Raw genomic sequence first — 16,004 nt, 5'->3', positions numbered from 1 at the left:
AGGCGACGCCAGCTGAGTCGGTCGCCGACCCGCCGTCGGAAGCGGCGGCCTCTTGCATACAAACCTGTAATCGTCCCGTTTACCCGGTCTACTCAAAGCTAGGTTTGTTTGCTTTAGTTAGGCCCGAACGAGCGGAAGCGAGGTCGGACAGCACATGAACCAAAACGATGTTGCGTAGACGCATTAGATATTTTTTTCATTTTCACTTTATAAACGGAAACTACCACATACATTTGCGCGGTAGATACACCTATGCAATTGCTTTGATGCTTGGTAGCTAATAGTCAACAAGTTTTCTTGGGAATTCCGTTCTGAGGTTTATGAATCAATTTTCATTCAAGAAGTACAATTGTAGGTCTACAAATCGGGCGTTAACGCCATCATCTTTCATTTGTATTTATTTTAAATCAATTTCTATTACGATTTTAAGACGATTTCAGGATTCGGCGAAATGACCCTTTTGGTGAAATGGCCCATTCGGCGAAATGTCATTCGGTGAAATGGCATTCGGCGAAATGGCCCATTCGGCGAAATGTCATTCGACGAAATGACTCTTTCGGCGAAATGACTTTCGGCGAAACGACTTTCGGCGAAATGGCCTTATGCGAAATGGCCTTCGGAGAAATGAACCTGATCAGAATGAACTAATGGACGTAGTTGGAGTTAAAACTAAATCATATAAGGGTCAATTAATCAATAGAAACTCTAACTGTATTTATGAAATGATAAAAAAGTTTCATGTATGGAAGATCGCGACAAGCAAGAATGTCTCAAACTGGGACATTGGATAGTCTACCTTGGGAACATTTTCTGGTAGTATTCAATTTCTGTTATCAAGTCCAAACATATTCTCGACTGGCATCACAACGCTTCGTTTCTAAATTTCGGGCATTTCAACTACTTTAGATTTTCTACGTGCAAATTTCCTAGCAACCAAATTCCCACTTTAGGAAACACTCTGAGCCATTCACTTTGATCGGATGCTTGACTGAGAGTATACTAACTAACCGGTACTGCTTCCCAACCAGACACGCTTCACTGGATGCCACATTAAAACCAATTATCCATCGGAAACAAAAATTGGTTCCGACCGACGAATCGTCATTCCTATGATTTCCTGCTGTTCAAATGTTTTTCAATACGTGGTGCACTAATCACTATTTCGTATTTTTTTATCGAATTAAAGAGTACATGGCGCTGCTTCAATCCATGTCATGACTGTTATCTTGACGTTTGTTCTTCATCATCCACAGCGGTTTTTCCGTGTTTAGGCTGTCTAGCTACTTTTCGTATTTCGTTTAGCGTGAGTGGGTTCAGAGCTTACCCTTCATTCTCAATCCTCATTCTGTTCGTGTTGTTAAAGACTGTCCCAGAAAGTATGCACGCACTTTGATTTCGCTGTAAATAATTCACAAGTGTTAGATATTCAAATTTTATTCGATATACTGATAATATCAGACTACAACAATAGAATATTATTCTCAATATTCGCTACTTAGCCATTGTAGACTAGCCGGCGCACCTTCTTGCGAACGTTCCTCATTAAATTCCGTACAGACTTCTTGGCGACAAGTTTTGACACTTTTTTCCAATCTTTTTCGAACTGTTTAATGGTTTCGGCTGTCGAGACATGTTTCCTAAGATGTGCCTTCGTTAATGCCCAAAATTCCTCAATTGGTCGAAGTTGTGGGCAATTTGGTGGATTCATGTCTTTTGGGACGAAAGTGACATTTTTGGTAGTATACCATTCTACCGTTGATTTCGAGTAGTGGCAAGAAGCAAGATCTGGCCAGAAGACAACAGGATCCTTGTGGCTTCGAATCATGGGTAGAAGTCGTTTTTGTAAACATTCCTTGATGTATATTTCGCTGTTCATTGAAGCAGTGGTGATGAAGGGTTTCGAAATCTTACCGCAGCTACAAATTGCTTGCTAGACCATAGCTTTCTTACCAAATTTTTCGACTTCAATCGATGTCTCGGACTGGTTTAACACTTGCCCTTCTAGTTCCGTATAATATTGTTGTCCCGGCAAGAATTTGTATCCATCCATATCGCAAATTATTCAATTTCACCATTGTTTTTATGCATGAATACGTAGGTGCGTCTTTTTTCTCAGCTTGATGAAAACTAGAACTCGTCTGACAGGATCAACTGTTATTCAAATACTAATAGGATAGATTGTCATCAAAATTTGGTATTGGGCCATCTAGAGGCTTGTTCTCAACAGAAATATACACGGTTCGAAACTATTCCCGTCTTTTCTGTGAGATTATTTTCAATTGAGAAAGTCACTCTGAGTCAGTACGATGTACGAAGGAATAGTCAAGCACATTAGCAGCAGACAAACCCCGTTACGAGAACTAAGAACTCAATTCTTAAATAGTACCTTGATCAAAAAGTTCCCGGAATATATTCAGAAAATTAAAGATACAAGATTATCTATCAAAAGTGATATTGTCCCTTCAAAGTACTCCCCATAGACTGTAACGCACTCCTGCCAGCGCTTGATCCAATCCTCGAAACTTTTTTTCATATTCAGTTTTCGGTATGGCCATCAGAGCCATCTACGATTTTTCCATAATCTCATGTCGGGTGATGAAACGCGTTTCACGGAGCGGTTTCTTGAGTCTACCGAATAGTAAAAAGTCGCAAGGAGCCAAATCAGGTGAATTCGGTGGTTGCTGAATGATATTAGTTTTGTTTTCAGCCAAATATTTACGGATAACGTGGTGCAAGATCCTTTTCGTGTGTGAAGTGTGTTTAAAATTTATACCGTCTTGTAGAACATGCAAAAGAAAACGAAGAATTCCTTTGAACTTAGCTCAAAACTTTTCTATAAATTGGAAAGGTTATGCTAGTGTATACTCAAACAAACTTGTATTGTTATTCAAGATTCAAAATAAAGCTTTTTCAAGAATCCCTCAGTAATATTTACGAAAACTTGAGTTATATGCGAAAGGCATCGTTACACGACTAGGTAGATAAATTCAAGTTTTTTTTTACGAATTTGTATTTATGATCGAAATTTAATTTGAATTGTTCTCAAACTCTCAAATGCTGCTGTTTAGCATTCATTGTATTATATTTTTACGTTTCGGCTCCGAATCATCAGTGTTTAGCAGTTTATGTTGATCTGCTAATGTCACCATACGATTCAACATAAGACGCTAAGCGGATCTAAAGTTAATACTTTTTACAAAACACATTTCGTATTGATGTCTACACTGAAGTGCCAAACGAACGAAACTAAGTCACGGCTTACTGGTCGTCAACAAGTAGTATTTCTTTATGGGGTTATGGTATCGAATTGGTATCGGTTTAGTGCTTAGTGCATATACATATTTCTGATTTTTATGTTCAACAGTTCGAATTAAATTACTAATGCACTGAAACGTAGAAAATGGTGCACTTTGCATAAAACTGGTACGTATGCTGTACCAAAACCTCTTAATAACCCTAAAATATAATATTGCACAAGTGCTATATTATTTCTGACGTCTCAGGCGTAAACGAGTGATGGCTTATTACTGGCCGTCGCAGAATGTGAACATTTAGGGGTTTTGTTGGTTTGTGCGAAACTGAAAGCACTTGTGCAATATTATTTGAGGGTTTCATAAGTAGTGCAAACTTTGCGTCTGCTTAGCGGTTTAAGTTGAACTGCTAGGCACGAGTTGAACTGCTAGGCACGAGATCACAATTGCTTCAGATCGGTTATTTTTATTAGATATGTTAGATAATTGATTCAACACGTTTTCGTAAGGGATGTAAAATTCATTCATATTACTGCTTGTGAAACCAACTCAAAAACCTGAATGGATTAAGTTCCACATCCGGTTCTCCAACTGACTGTACGACAAGATCATTTAGGCAGTTTCAATTCGGGTTTCCACTTAGTAAATATTGCTGTTGTGAAACATATGAAACAACAAATTTGTTGCACATCATACAAGAAAAGTGCGCTTTTCCAATCGCATAATCTTTGCGAGAAGAGTTAATAACTTCAGTACTGGAACAATGTTTGCTACTTGGGCAGCCCATCAAAGCAGTTTAGTTGATTTGTGACATGCCGGAAAGTACTATCCGACCTACTGGTGTGTTTTAATCTCTTTTCTCAAAATCCTCTGAATCCTCTAAATTCCACAAATTTGGACGATACAAGTTTTCTTGAATTGCGTCACATGTAAATTCTTTTTTTTTTTCAGTAAATAACACCGTAGCCTAAGAAAATAAGCGAATGATTAGATCATCAACAGCAAACATATATCATAAAATGGGTTGAACACCTTACTTTCATATTTTGGAATTCAATTATCATCAGAAGTAACTCTGTACCAACGTACGTAGAATCGAATGTACGAAAAAATATCAAATCATTCGACAACCGGTTCGCTTTTGCTTGGAAGTATTTGTGCTAGTTTTTTTTATGCTGACTGGGGGGTTCTAGCTTGCTCGCATAAGACGCCAGACGGTCGCTGAGTTTTATTAATAATTGCAATTATACTGTCCAGAAAAAACACCGACGATGGCGATAATGGTCGTGATCGGAAAACAGGTTGGTCGAGCTCATCTTAAATCACTCTCAGGCAATGTGCTACAACTCTGCTCGATCGTTATCCCTCACAGTTGAATCTATGCTAGTCAGTGTTAGAGGAATTAAGCATGAATTTATGAGCTGAATGAGAATGTGATTTTTTTTGGTTTAAAATGTTTTCCCTATTGAAGTAGTTGAAACGACTCGATTGTCAGAATCAATGGTCGAGATAAAAAGAGCAATTTGTATAATCATAACACCTAGCTGGTTCCGGAACTGAAAATCAGAAACAGAAACAACCGACATGAATATGCCAATCAATCTCATGTGAATTAACTGACCTGTTCTAAAAAACTAATTCCGGAACTGCAAGTAAGATCCCGCAAAAAATTCACCATAAGATCTTTCATTTGAATCGAAGTTTGCGAAAATCGGTCCTTATTTGTCACATACACTAAAAACCTCAATTTATGCGCAGAGTCAATGCTATTCGTAGTCGTCGAGTGACAGTGTTCCCAAATTTATTTTTCCGCTGCCGCAGTGGAGCAAAACGCCTTAGACGTTTCCTTGTGTTGTCACGCACCGGGGATCAATATCGACCTCTTTGGAAATAACTGACCCAGAACATTCACAATAGGCTTATTAATTGCATGTAAGATATCTCGAGCATGGGCCGGGTCCAAGAATCTTGTTATTTTATTTGGTTACGCTGGTAAATCTAGGTAGTTTTTGGATATTCCCAGGACATTCTAATAATTCATCATAATGATCATAATGTATCGAAAATAAGCTATCCACAAATTTTTCTTTCAAATTATAATAAAAAAAAATATTTTATTCAAACTAAAAATTCATCCTTTATTATACAAGGTTAAACTTGAGTATAATGAAAACCGGATGAAATTTAAGTTATTCCTTCATGAACTTTCGAACTTTTGATCGAACGCTCTTCATCATGTTCCGGACAAGTGTTTCATAGCATTTTTTGGTCGTTTTAGCCCAAATTTTTTTGAACTCCTGCATGTTGCCAGCTGCCTTACCAGTCTTCTTGAAGACCCTCTTCACGACTGCCCAGTAACGTTCGATGGGTCGAAGCTGAGGGCAATTTGGTAGATTGATATTTATCTCAACGAAATTTATACCCTTTTCCGCAATCCAATTGAGAGTGGTTTTGTCATAGTTAGCCGATGCTAAATCCGTCCAAAATAGTGGAGGTGTACTAAAGACTGTCCCAGAAAGTATGGGCGCAACCAAAAATCGCTGCCATTTCGCAATGGTTCAGAATCTCGACAAAGCAACTATTGAGCCATTGATCATATTCACATGGCATATGCCAGACTCTTCCGGTTTCGAAGATATAATTGCATAAGTGACCTAACCGACAAATTGCACATTCGGATGACAAATCCGATTTCGGTAATCATAAGATTGTTTGAAAACTACTGAATGAATTTTGAAGGCTCCTGGCGAACATTTTTGATTTCGGAGATTTAATCGAAGAAGTGACCGATTTATTTTATCTTTGCCGAATTTTCTAAGAATTTTAAAAAATACTTCAATTGAAAATTCGCATACAGAACCGAATTCGTAAAAAAAAGTTGGATTTCGACAGTTTTAGGCCCACTGGCCACTACATTTTAGAAAACTATCCAAAAATTTACACCGTGACTGACTAACTCGAATCAATCTCCAGGCCATTTATGGTTTCACCTTTCCGCGTATAGCACTGCTGTTTTATTTGAGCTGGCTGTTTCGTTCCTTTCCAGCGATGTTTGGAGGGCTATTGGTTCACTAGTCGCTCTTTCGTTGTCGCTCTTTCTGCTTTCTTTGTTGTTGTTATGACCAGTCGTTCTAAGTTTTTGTTTTCTCATATAGAAAAACTATGAAGCAAGGGCTGAAGCAGCCCATCGAGATCGTAATATTTCTTTGTATGTACGTCCGAATCTACTAAAACTTCAATTTACGAGAATTTAATTGACTCGACTTTTGTCACGCGGTTTATTTCAAATAACGCTATTTTCGATTCAATTTACGCACAATCGCCTAAAAGAAATTTTACTTTATACATAAAGACTGTCCCAGAAAGTATGGACGCACTTTGATTTCGATTCGCTGTAAATAATTCACAAGTGTTAGATATTCAAATTTTATTCGATATACTGATAATATTAGACTACAACAACCGAATATTATTCTCAACATTTGCTACTTAGCCATTGTAGACTAGCTGGCGCACCTTCTTGCGAACGTTCCTCATTAAATTCCGTACAGACTTTTTGACGATAAGTTTTAACAATTTTTTCTAATCTTTTTCGAACTGTTGAATGGTTTCGGCTGCCGAGACATTGAAAGGCTTATTAAATGATCAAAGTACTGATGAAATTAAAAATGAACTAAAAGAATTGCTTGGTTTTGCCCCTTCCCAAGTAATACTTATGAAAAAAGAGCGAATGGTACTTATAAACCACGCTCTGGAATTTCCCATGAACTTTACCTAATACACTTCAATCGAAGTGACGTAAACAATTTGAAGACTTTAGAACAAGTACGTTTAATTTCCCACATTAAAACTCATTGGGAATATTATAAACGGCATAATCGTATAGCAAACTTAACGCAATGTCGTCGTTGCCAAAACTTCGGGCATGGAACCAAAAATTGTCATATGGATATACGGTGCTAGAATTGTGGTAAATCGCATTCGAAAGACGTTTGTCCAATGAATGAAACCACTGAAATTACATTTTCATGTTCAAATTGCGATGAAAATCATAAATCCAATTATGTCCTGTCGGGGAAAAAAATTTAAACGTTCGTTCGCTTAGACAACAAGTCAAATCAACGACCTTAAATTTACAGAACATACCTGAAAATCAAAAAACCGTTATGAATGCCACGCCTAATTCTTCTAAGGCACTTATTTCTTCTAAGTTAAAACAAAAAACAGGTACGCCTTCGAATTCGTCTTCTAACAAAAACAATTTATTGCCAGGTATATCGACCTCGTCATCATCTTCTTCTAATGTCAGTTATGCTAGTATAACAGGTAGAAATCTACAACTTAATTCTTCTAATGTAAATAATCAAAACACAGGACCGCCTTGCAGTTCATCTTCTAACGAAAACAATTTATTAATAGGTAGATCGGCCATATCATCTTCTTCTAATGGCAGCTCTAATGGCAGTATACCTACAAAAATTCCTTCAATGCCATTCGCTTCTTTAAACGAAGTCGATTTAGGCGATATAACTGAAAATAAAATGATCTACCTACTAGATCAACTTTTTCAAATGATCATCCGAATGAATTCGACTTCATCACTTTTTGAAGCATTTCAAATCGGATGCAATTTGCAAATAATATAATAATGAATTTAAAATTTAACAGTGATGTTAAATAATTATTTGAATATTTTAAATTGGAATGCTCGATCTTTAAAATCGAGTGAATTTTCTCAAAGTTCACAAAATTCATATTGCCATTGTGACGGAATCATTTCCTGCACCAAATGTCAAATTGAAAAACAATCCACATTATGTGGTTCATCGATTTGACAGGTTTACTGGAATGGGTGGTGGAGTTGCCATTTTTGTCCAACGGCAAATTAAACATCGAATATTACCTCCTTTCAATACTAAAGTTATTGAAAGCTTAGGAATCGAAGTTGAAACCATTCATGGAATTTATTTAATCGCTGGAGCATATTTGCCATTCCAATGAACCGGCGAACAATTAAATTTCTTCAAAGGCGATTTGCAAATACTCACAAGATATCGACCGAAATTTTTCTCAATAGGGGACTTAAATATAAAGCTTGTCCAGTGGAATTGTAGGCAAAATAACCTTAATGGTAAAATACTTCATAATCAACTCTCAGCTGGTTACTTCACAGTTCTTTATCCCAGTAATCCGACTTGTTTCTCTTCCGTGAAAAACCCGTCTACAATTGATCTGGTTCTAACAGATCAGAGTCACATTTGTAGTGAACCGATTACACATGCTGACTTTGACTCAGATCACCTTCCTGTAACATTCAGACTTTCCAACGAAGCTATAATTAATCCAATTAGTTCTATATTCAACTATCATAGAGCTAATTGGTTGGATTACAGATCTCACATTGAAAATCATGTGAATCATAAAACTATTTTAGAAAATTCTGCGGACATCGACACAGCCATTGATAATTTGAATCATTACATTATCGAAGCTAGAAATCTTTCAGTTCCCAAAGCTCAAACTAAATTAAATTCTCCTATCATCGATGACAATCTTCAACTGCTCATTCGATTGAAGAATGTTCGTCGACGACAATATCAACGTTCTCGTGATCCTGCTATGAAAAACATCGTTAAGGATTTACAAAAAGAAATTAAACATAGATTTACTCTTTTGCGAAATGAAAATTTCGCTAAAGAAGTCGAACAAATTAAACCATGTTCTGAACCTTTCTGGAAACTTTCTAAGGTTCTTAAGAAACCTCAGAAACCAATTCCTGCTCTCAAGGAAGCAAATCAAATACTTCTTACAAATGGCGAAAAAGTTCAAAAACTTGCTCAGCAGTTCGAGAGTGTACACAATTTTAATTTGAACGTTGTGAGTCCTATTGAAAATGAAGTCTCACTGAAATAAGATCATATTTCAACCCAAGTGTTATCACAAGATGACATTATTGAGACGAATTTTGATGAAATTAAGTCAATTATTAGGAAACTTAAAAACATGAAGGCTGCTGGTAATGATGGAATTTTTAATATTCTTATTAAAAATCTTCCCGATGTTGGTTAAAATTTTCAACAAGTGTTTTTCATTAGCTCAGTTCCCAAAAAGATGGAAAAACGCTAAAGTAATTTCTATCCTCAAACCTAATAAAAACCCAGCAGAAACATCAAGTTATCGACCAATTAGCTTACTTTCTTCTATCAGTAAACTTTTTGAAAAAATTATCTAGTTAAGAATGATGTCTCGTATAAATTAGAATTCGATTTTTTAACCAGAGCAGTTTGGATTTCGTCATGAACATTCAACTACTCATCAACTTGTCAGAGTAACGAACATGATAAAAGCAAATAAATCTTCTGGGTTATCCACTGGAGTTGCTCTTCTAGACATAGAAAAAGCATTCGACAGTGTTTGGCACAAAAGTTTAATAGCAAAAATGTCTGATTTCCAGTTTCCTATTTATTTGATCAAAATGATTCAAAATTATTTAACTGATCGTACTCTTCAAGTTAGCTATCAGAATTGTAAATCTGAATTGCTACCCGTACGAGCCGGTGTTCCGCAGGGTTCGAGCGTAGCTCCAATCTTGTATAATATTTTCACTTCTGATCTCCCAAATCTACCCGTTGGTTGTCAGAAATCGCTATTCTGTGACGACACAAGTCTGTTAGCCCTAGGTAGAAATCTAAGAGTGATCTGCAGTCGCCTACAAAGAAGTTTAAATATTTTCAGTGATTATCTGTCAAAATGGATAATTGAACCACATGCATCACAAACGCAATTAATTATCTTTCCTCATAAGCCAAGAGCTTCTTTTCTTAAACCAAACAAAAATCACATTCTCAAATTGAATGGCTTGGAATTGACATGGTCTGATCGAGCTAAATACTTAGGTTTAACGTATGACAAAAAACTCACTTTCAAGGATCACATTGAAGGAATCCAGGCAAAGTGTAATAAATATATTAAATGTTTATATCCTCTTATAAACAGAAATTCTAAGCTCTGTCTAAAAAACAAGTTGTTAATTTATAAACAAATTTTCAGACCAGCCATGCTTTATGCAGTACCAATTTGGTCAAGTTGTTGTTCCACCAGGAAGAAAACGCTTCAAAGGATTCAGAATAAAATTCTGAACATAGTTTTGAAGCGTCCTCCCTGGTTTAGTACAAATGAGTTACACAGACTCACAAATATAGAACCATTAGATGTAATGTCACATAATATTATAATCAAATTCCGACAAAAATCGATGCAATCTTCAATTGAATCGATTCGCTCTCTGTATTAGCTAGTAAGTTAGTATATAAGTTCCTTTTCCCCATTACACAATACAAGTAGGTTTAGAATTTTCCCTACACAAAAATCACAGAATTGCGAAAGCAAATGATGTCTTAATGGTAATAACCAAATCATGTATATAATAGGGCTGAAAAGTTACCACTTGTGGCTGAACACCCAATTTAAATGTTAATAATTAAATTTTAACTCATATTCCAATCAATAGTTATTAAAAAAAAATATCGCTCTTGATGAAACACGCGCACCGTACTTAGCATGCATGAAGCAAAGGATTACAGAAGTTTTGAAATTGGCCTGGCTTAAATGACATCAGAATTGCAGACATTCAGTGACCCAAAAGTTTAGTTTTAAAATCATGTTTGTTAGATAAAAATGCTGGGTATGACGATAAAATTGATTACTAAAAATTTGTGCGCAGACCCATTATAAACTATTATGACATTACTAGCTGTAATTTTCAATGAAATTTTATATACCACTGCTAATTCACCTCGTGCGCGATTTACTGCCTACCGAAGCACTATATGCTTCTCCACTAGAGCTACGTTTCTCTTCAACACCCCTCAACCGTTCCATACTAAGAAGCTTTGTTCTGTTTCCTCTACTTTATCCGGCAGGTTTTCAGCAAATTCACTCGTCCGGAGGCTCCACCAACCGCAACCACCCCCCAAACAATGCAATAGTGATCAATGTTAATTCACAGCAATTACCGTACGGTGTACTGGCTGGCAAAACTTTTAGTAGTGCCTTAAACATCTGCCAAGCGTCATTCCTGCGTGCGTACCGAAATCGCACAAATTGACGAAATCGACCTGCCAGCAGCCAATCATGACCATCCAGCAGTCGTCGGGTCAACTGGCGATGGCTGGAATTCCACTCAGTCCTGCGGCGACCGTTACGCCATCTACAGTCAGCACGGCAGCAGCAGCAGTGACCACGGGTGCCGGAGGGGGTGGCCATTCGACGTCGGTCAGTTCGTTCAGCTGCTGCCCGGCAAACGGTGAAAGTTCGTCCATCGGGGAGGACTCGATTGAGCTGAGTGATAGTCAGGGTAACAACAACACCATGTTCCACAGTGGCAAGTTCGAGGGTGAGGATTATCACTTTCCCAAACGGCCCCCGGTGGATATCGACTTCCGGGACATTCGGTACACGGTGAAGCGGTTCAATTTGGCCAAGGCTAAATTTGGTAAGTAGAAAATTCTTGCTTCTATTAAGAATGGGTTTGAGATGCGATTCGATTTCAATTTAGATATAGTCGATAGCTATTACTTAAAATAGTTTCAATATATAAAGTCACGTGTAATTTTGTGTCCGGGACGCATCGTGTTTTTTGTTGGACATCGATACAACCATAATTAAAACACAATTACATTCCGTAGCACGTCAACATTTTTCTATGCTCGATGTTCTCCCATAGTTCAGTTTTAATTTCGCCTACATTAATTGTCATGTTTTGGTTGAATACTACCATTATATTGAACAATGCTGCTAACAATTAAGTTGTATCCTTAATTACCATTGAAACGCAGATGCATCCACTTAATTGTTATCAGTCGTGTTCAATTTAAAGGTAGTATTCAACCAAAACATGACAAGTAATATCGGCTAAATTCAAATAATGATAGCTATTAAGGACATGCACCACATTGTGTCTATTTCAATATGAAATTTAGTCATAATAAAAGCTAATCCGGTTTGCCAGTGACTCACTAATGGATCGAGTAAATAGGGTGATGGGTTTTTGTTTGGTTTGGGGTTGATGGAGGGTCAAATTAAATTTATGACGAATAATTTGTTTCACTATATGGTGAATGTTGGTTATTAGTTTAGTAGTTTGAATACGCTTACGGACTTAGACGGTATGGTCTTAATCGAGTTCATCGATTATTTTACAGTACTGTTTTGAAAGTCATCTATTTTCCGTCGTAACCTTTTGTCAGTCGTGATAAATTTGTTCCCGATAGGCTTAACATCCGACCATATTTTCGTTCAGGTTGCTTCCACCATTTCATCTGGTCATTTGCAGAATTCAGTTTATTGATAAATTGCATCTTAATATTATTGAAATATCATTAATGTATGTTTTGTTAGTTTTGTTTTGTTTGTTTTGTTTGTTTTGTTTGTTTTGTTTGTTTTGTTTGTTTTGTTTGTTTTGTTTGTTTTGTTTGTTTTGTTTGTTTTGTTTGTTTTGTTTGTTTTGTTTGTTTTGTTTGTTTTGTTTGTTTTGTTTGTTTTGTTTGTTTTGTTTGTTTTGTTTGTTTTGTTTGTTTTGTTTGTTTTGTTTGTTTTGTTTGTTTTGTTTGTTTTGTTTGTTTTGTTTGTTTTGTTTGTTTTGTTTGTTTTGTTTGTTTTGTTTGTTTTGTTTGTTTTGTTTGTTTTGTTTGTTTGTTTTGTTTGTTTTGTTTGTTTTGTTTGTTTTGTTTGTTTTGTTTGTTTTGTTTGTTTTGTTTGTTTTGTTTGTTTTGTTTGTTTTGTTTGTTTTGTTTGTTTTGTTTGTTTTGTTCTTCATGTTTAATAAATCCAATTGTTTCCTTAGTTTTTGTTTTTTTCCTATATACTTAAAAATCTCGAACTAAGAATTTAAGTTTTCCTGTTTTCTAGCCATCAAGTCTTTGAACTTTCGAGCCATTTAGCCTTCTAATCTTCTAGCTCTTCTAATTTTACAGGTTTCTGACCCTTTATACTTCTAATCATCCGGTCTTCTCTTCTTAAAAAAAGTTTGTTCGTTTGCCTTCTTATTTTATAGACCTCAAAATTCTAAATTTCTAGCTACTATTCTGATTGTTTTCTATTCTCCTAGTTTTCAATATTTTTAGTTATCTTGTCTTCTAGTCCTCTAATTTACTAACTTTCTGGTCTTCATGTCATCTAGTTTTATAGTTTTTGAGCTTTATAACTTTCTAGATCTCTAGTTTTCGATTCTTCTGGTGTTCTAGTCCTCTAGGCTTCCAGTTTTTTTTATCTTCTAGTTTGCTAGTGCTCTAGTCTACTCGCCTTCTATTTCACTAGCCTTTTAGTCAAGTTTTCGAGTTTCCTGGCCCTTTAAGTCTCTCATTTTCTAGTTTTTTAGTCTCCTATTTTCCTAGTCTTATATTCTCCTTTAGGTCTCTTGTCTTCTAGCACTCTAGGCTTCTATTCTTCTGGTATTTTGCCTCCCGGTTTATTTGACTGCTTGTCATGTAGTCTTCTAATCTTTCAGTCTTCTAGTATTTTAGACTTCTAATATTCAATTTTATTAGTCTTCTAAACTTCTAATCTAGTTTTCTAGTTTTCTAGCTTTCTAATCTTCTTTTAGTCTCGTGGTTTCCTAGTCTTTTAATACTTTATTCTTCTTGGTTTCTAGGCTTCCATTCTTCCGATATTCTAGTTTTTTTGCCTTTTAATTTATTTATCTTTTAGCTCTGTAGTCTTATGGTCTTCAAATCCTCTACTCTTTTACTATTCTAGTCGTCTAGTCTTCTATTCTTCTAGTCTGCTAGTCTACCAGTCTACGAGTATTCCAGTCTTCTAAGCTGCCAGTTTTCTGCTTTTCTAGTCTTTTAGTCTTCTATTTTTCTAGTCTTCTAGTTTTCTATTCTTCTTGTCTTTCAGTATTTAAGTCCTCTAGTCTACTAATCAGCTAGTCTTTTAGTTTTTAAATCTTCTATTCTTTTATCCTTCTGCTTACCTACTCTTCTACTCTTCTAATCTTTTACTGTTCAAATCTACTAGTCTTCTAGTTTTCTAGTCTTCTAGTCTTCTATACTTTTAGTTTTCTGATATTCTAGTTTTTTTTGCCTTTTAGTTTATTTATCTTTTAGTTCTGTAGTCTTATGGTCTTCAAATCCTCTACTCTTTTAGTATTCTAGTCGGCTAGTCTTCTATTCTTCTAGTCTGCTAGTCTACTAGTCTTCGAGTATTCCAGTCTTCTAAGCTTCTAGTCTTCTGCTTTTCTACTCTTTTACTCTTCTACGCTTCTACTCTTCTAGTCTTTTAGTTTTCAAGTTTATTTGCCTTCTAGTCTTCTAATCTTATAGTCTTCTAGATTTCTTCTAGTTTCTAGTCTTATAGTCTTCAGTCTTTTAGTCTCCAATTTTATTTGTCTCCTAGATTTCTAATTTTCTAGTCTGTCCCCTAGACTTCATAATTATTATTATTCTATTCTAGTTTCCTAGTCTTCTAATGTTTTAATATTCTTGGTATTTAGTCTTCTGTGTTCTAGGCTCTTCTTCTGATCTTCCAGCTTTTCTGTTTTCTATTTCATTTATCTTTTGGTTCTGAAGTCTTCTAGTCTTCACATTTTCAAGTCATTTACTCTGTTAGCCTTCCAGTCTTTTAGTTTTCTACTCTTCAACTCATCTACCTTTATACTCTTCTAATCTGCTACTCTTCAACTCTTCTAGTCTTCTAGTTTTTTAGTCTTCTAGTTTTCTAGTCTTCTAGATTTCTAGTTTTCTGGTCTTCTAGTCTTCTACTTTTTTACTTTTATACTCTTCCACACTTCTACTCTTCTAGTCTTTTAGTTTTCAAGTTTATTTGCCTTCTGGTCTTCTAATTGTATAGTCTACTAGATTTCTGCTAGTTTCTAGTCTTCTAGTCTTCAGTCTTTTATTCTTCATTTTTTTTTGTCTCCTAGACTTCTAATCTCTTTGTCTTCTAGTCTTTTACTCTCCTAGTTTCCTAGTCTTATCTAGTATTCTGCATTCTAGGCTATTCTTCTGATCTTCCAGTTTTTCTGTTTTCTATTTTATTTATCTTTCAGATTTGTAGTCTTCTGGTCTTCACATTTTCAAGTCATTTACTCTTTTAGTCTTTTAATCTTTTAGTTTTCTACTCTTCTACTCTTCTTTTCTTCTACGCTTCTACTCTTCTACCTTTTTACTCTTCTAATCTTCTACTCTAAAACTCTTATAGTCTTCTAGTTTTTTAGTCTTCTATGTTTCTAGTCTTCCACTCTTTTACTCTTATACTCTTCTATACTTCTATTCTTCTAGTCATTTAGTTTTCGAGTTTATTTGCCTACTATTCTTTTAATTTTATAGCTTTCTAGATTTCTGCTAGTTTCTAGTCTACAATCTTTTATTCTTCAATTTTATTTGTCTCCTAGACTTCTAATCTCCTTATTTTTTAAGATATTTTTATTCATGCCTATTTGCGCACAAGCTTTACGTGGCCGATTGAGCCGATATTTTTAAATAATTTTTTTTTTGTGTTGGATCTCGTTGTCACCATTTTTCTAGGAGGAGAGGAGCTTCCATTTCTCTCTTGCGAGGATTGAGGGGCACTTTGTTCGTGGCTCGTCTCGTCGTCCATTGCCGCATCGGTGGTATTGTTGTTGATTTCATTGCTAGTTGCTGTAGATGCGCTTTGTTGTACATTGTTTGCAGTTGCTGGTTGGTTGGATGGTAAGTTGTTAACTGCAGCTGGTATACTTTGTTCTATAGGGGATACGTAGGATGGTTTCGT

General features: G+C 35.7%; 1 protein-coding gene across 1 annotated transcript in view; it reads left to right on the top strand.

The window, feature by feature from the left end:
- The window catches only part of LOC131431649 (ATP-binding cassette sub-family G member 1-like), a 123,097-nt gene that overhangs the window by 42,831 nt on the left and 64,262 nt on the right, over positions 1-16,004 (top strand). Inside the window, exon 2 of the mRNA XM_058597487.1 lies at positions 11,174-11,745. Within this exon, the coding sequence (XP_058453470.1) occupies positions 11,385-11,745 (361 nt within the window). The 5' untranslated portion in view covers positions 11,174-11,384. The remainder of the gene's footprint in view (positions 1-11,173; positions 11,746-16,004) is intronic.

Source organism: Malaya genurostris, chromosome 2, assembly GCF_030247185.1.
Source record: "Malaya genurostris strain Urasoe2022 chromosome 2, Malgen_1.1, whole genome shotgun sequence".
In the NCBI taxonomy this organism is placed as follows: Eukaryota; Metazoa; Arthropoda; class Insecta; order Diptera; family Culicidae; genus Malaya; species Malaya genurostris.
Note: the sequence above shows the minus strand (reverse complement) of the source record. Positions and strands in the feature narration are given on the sequence as shown.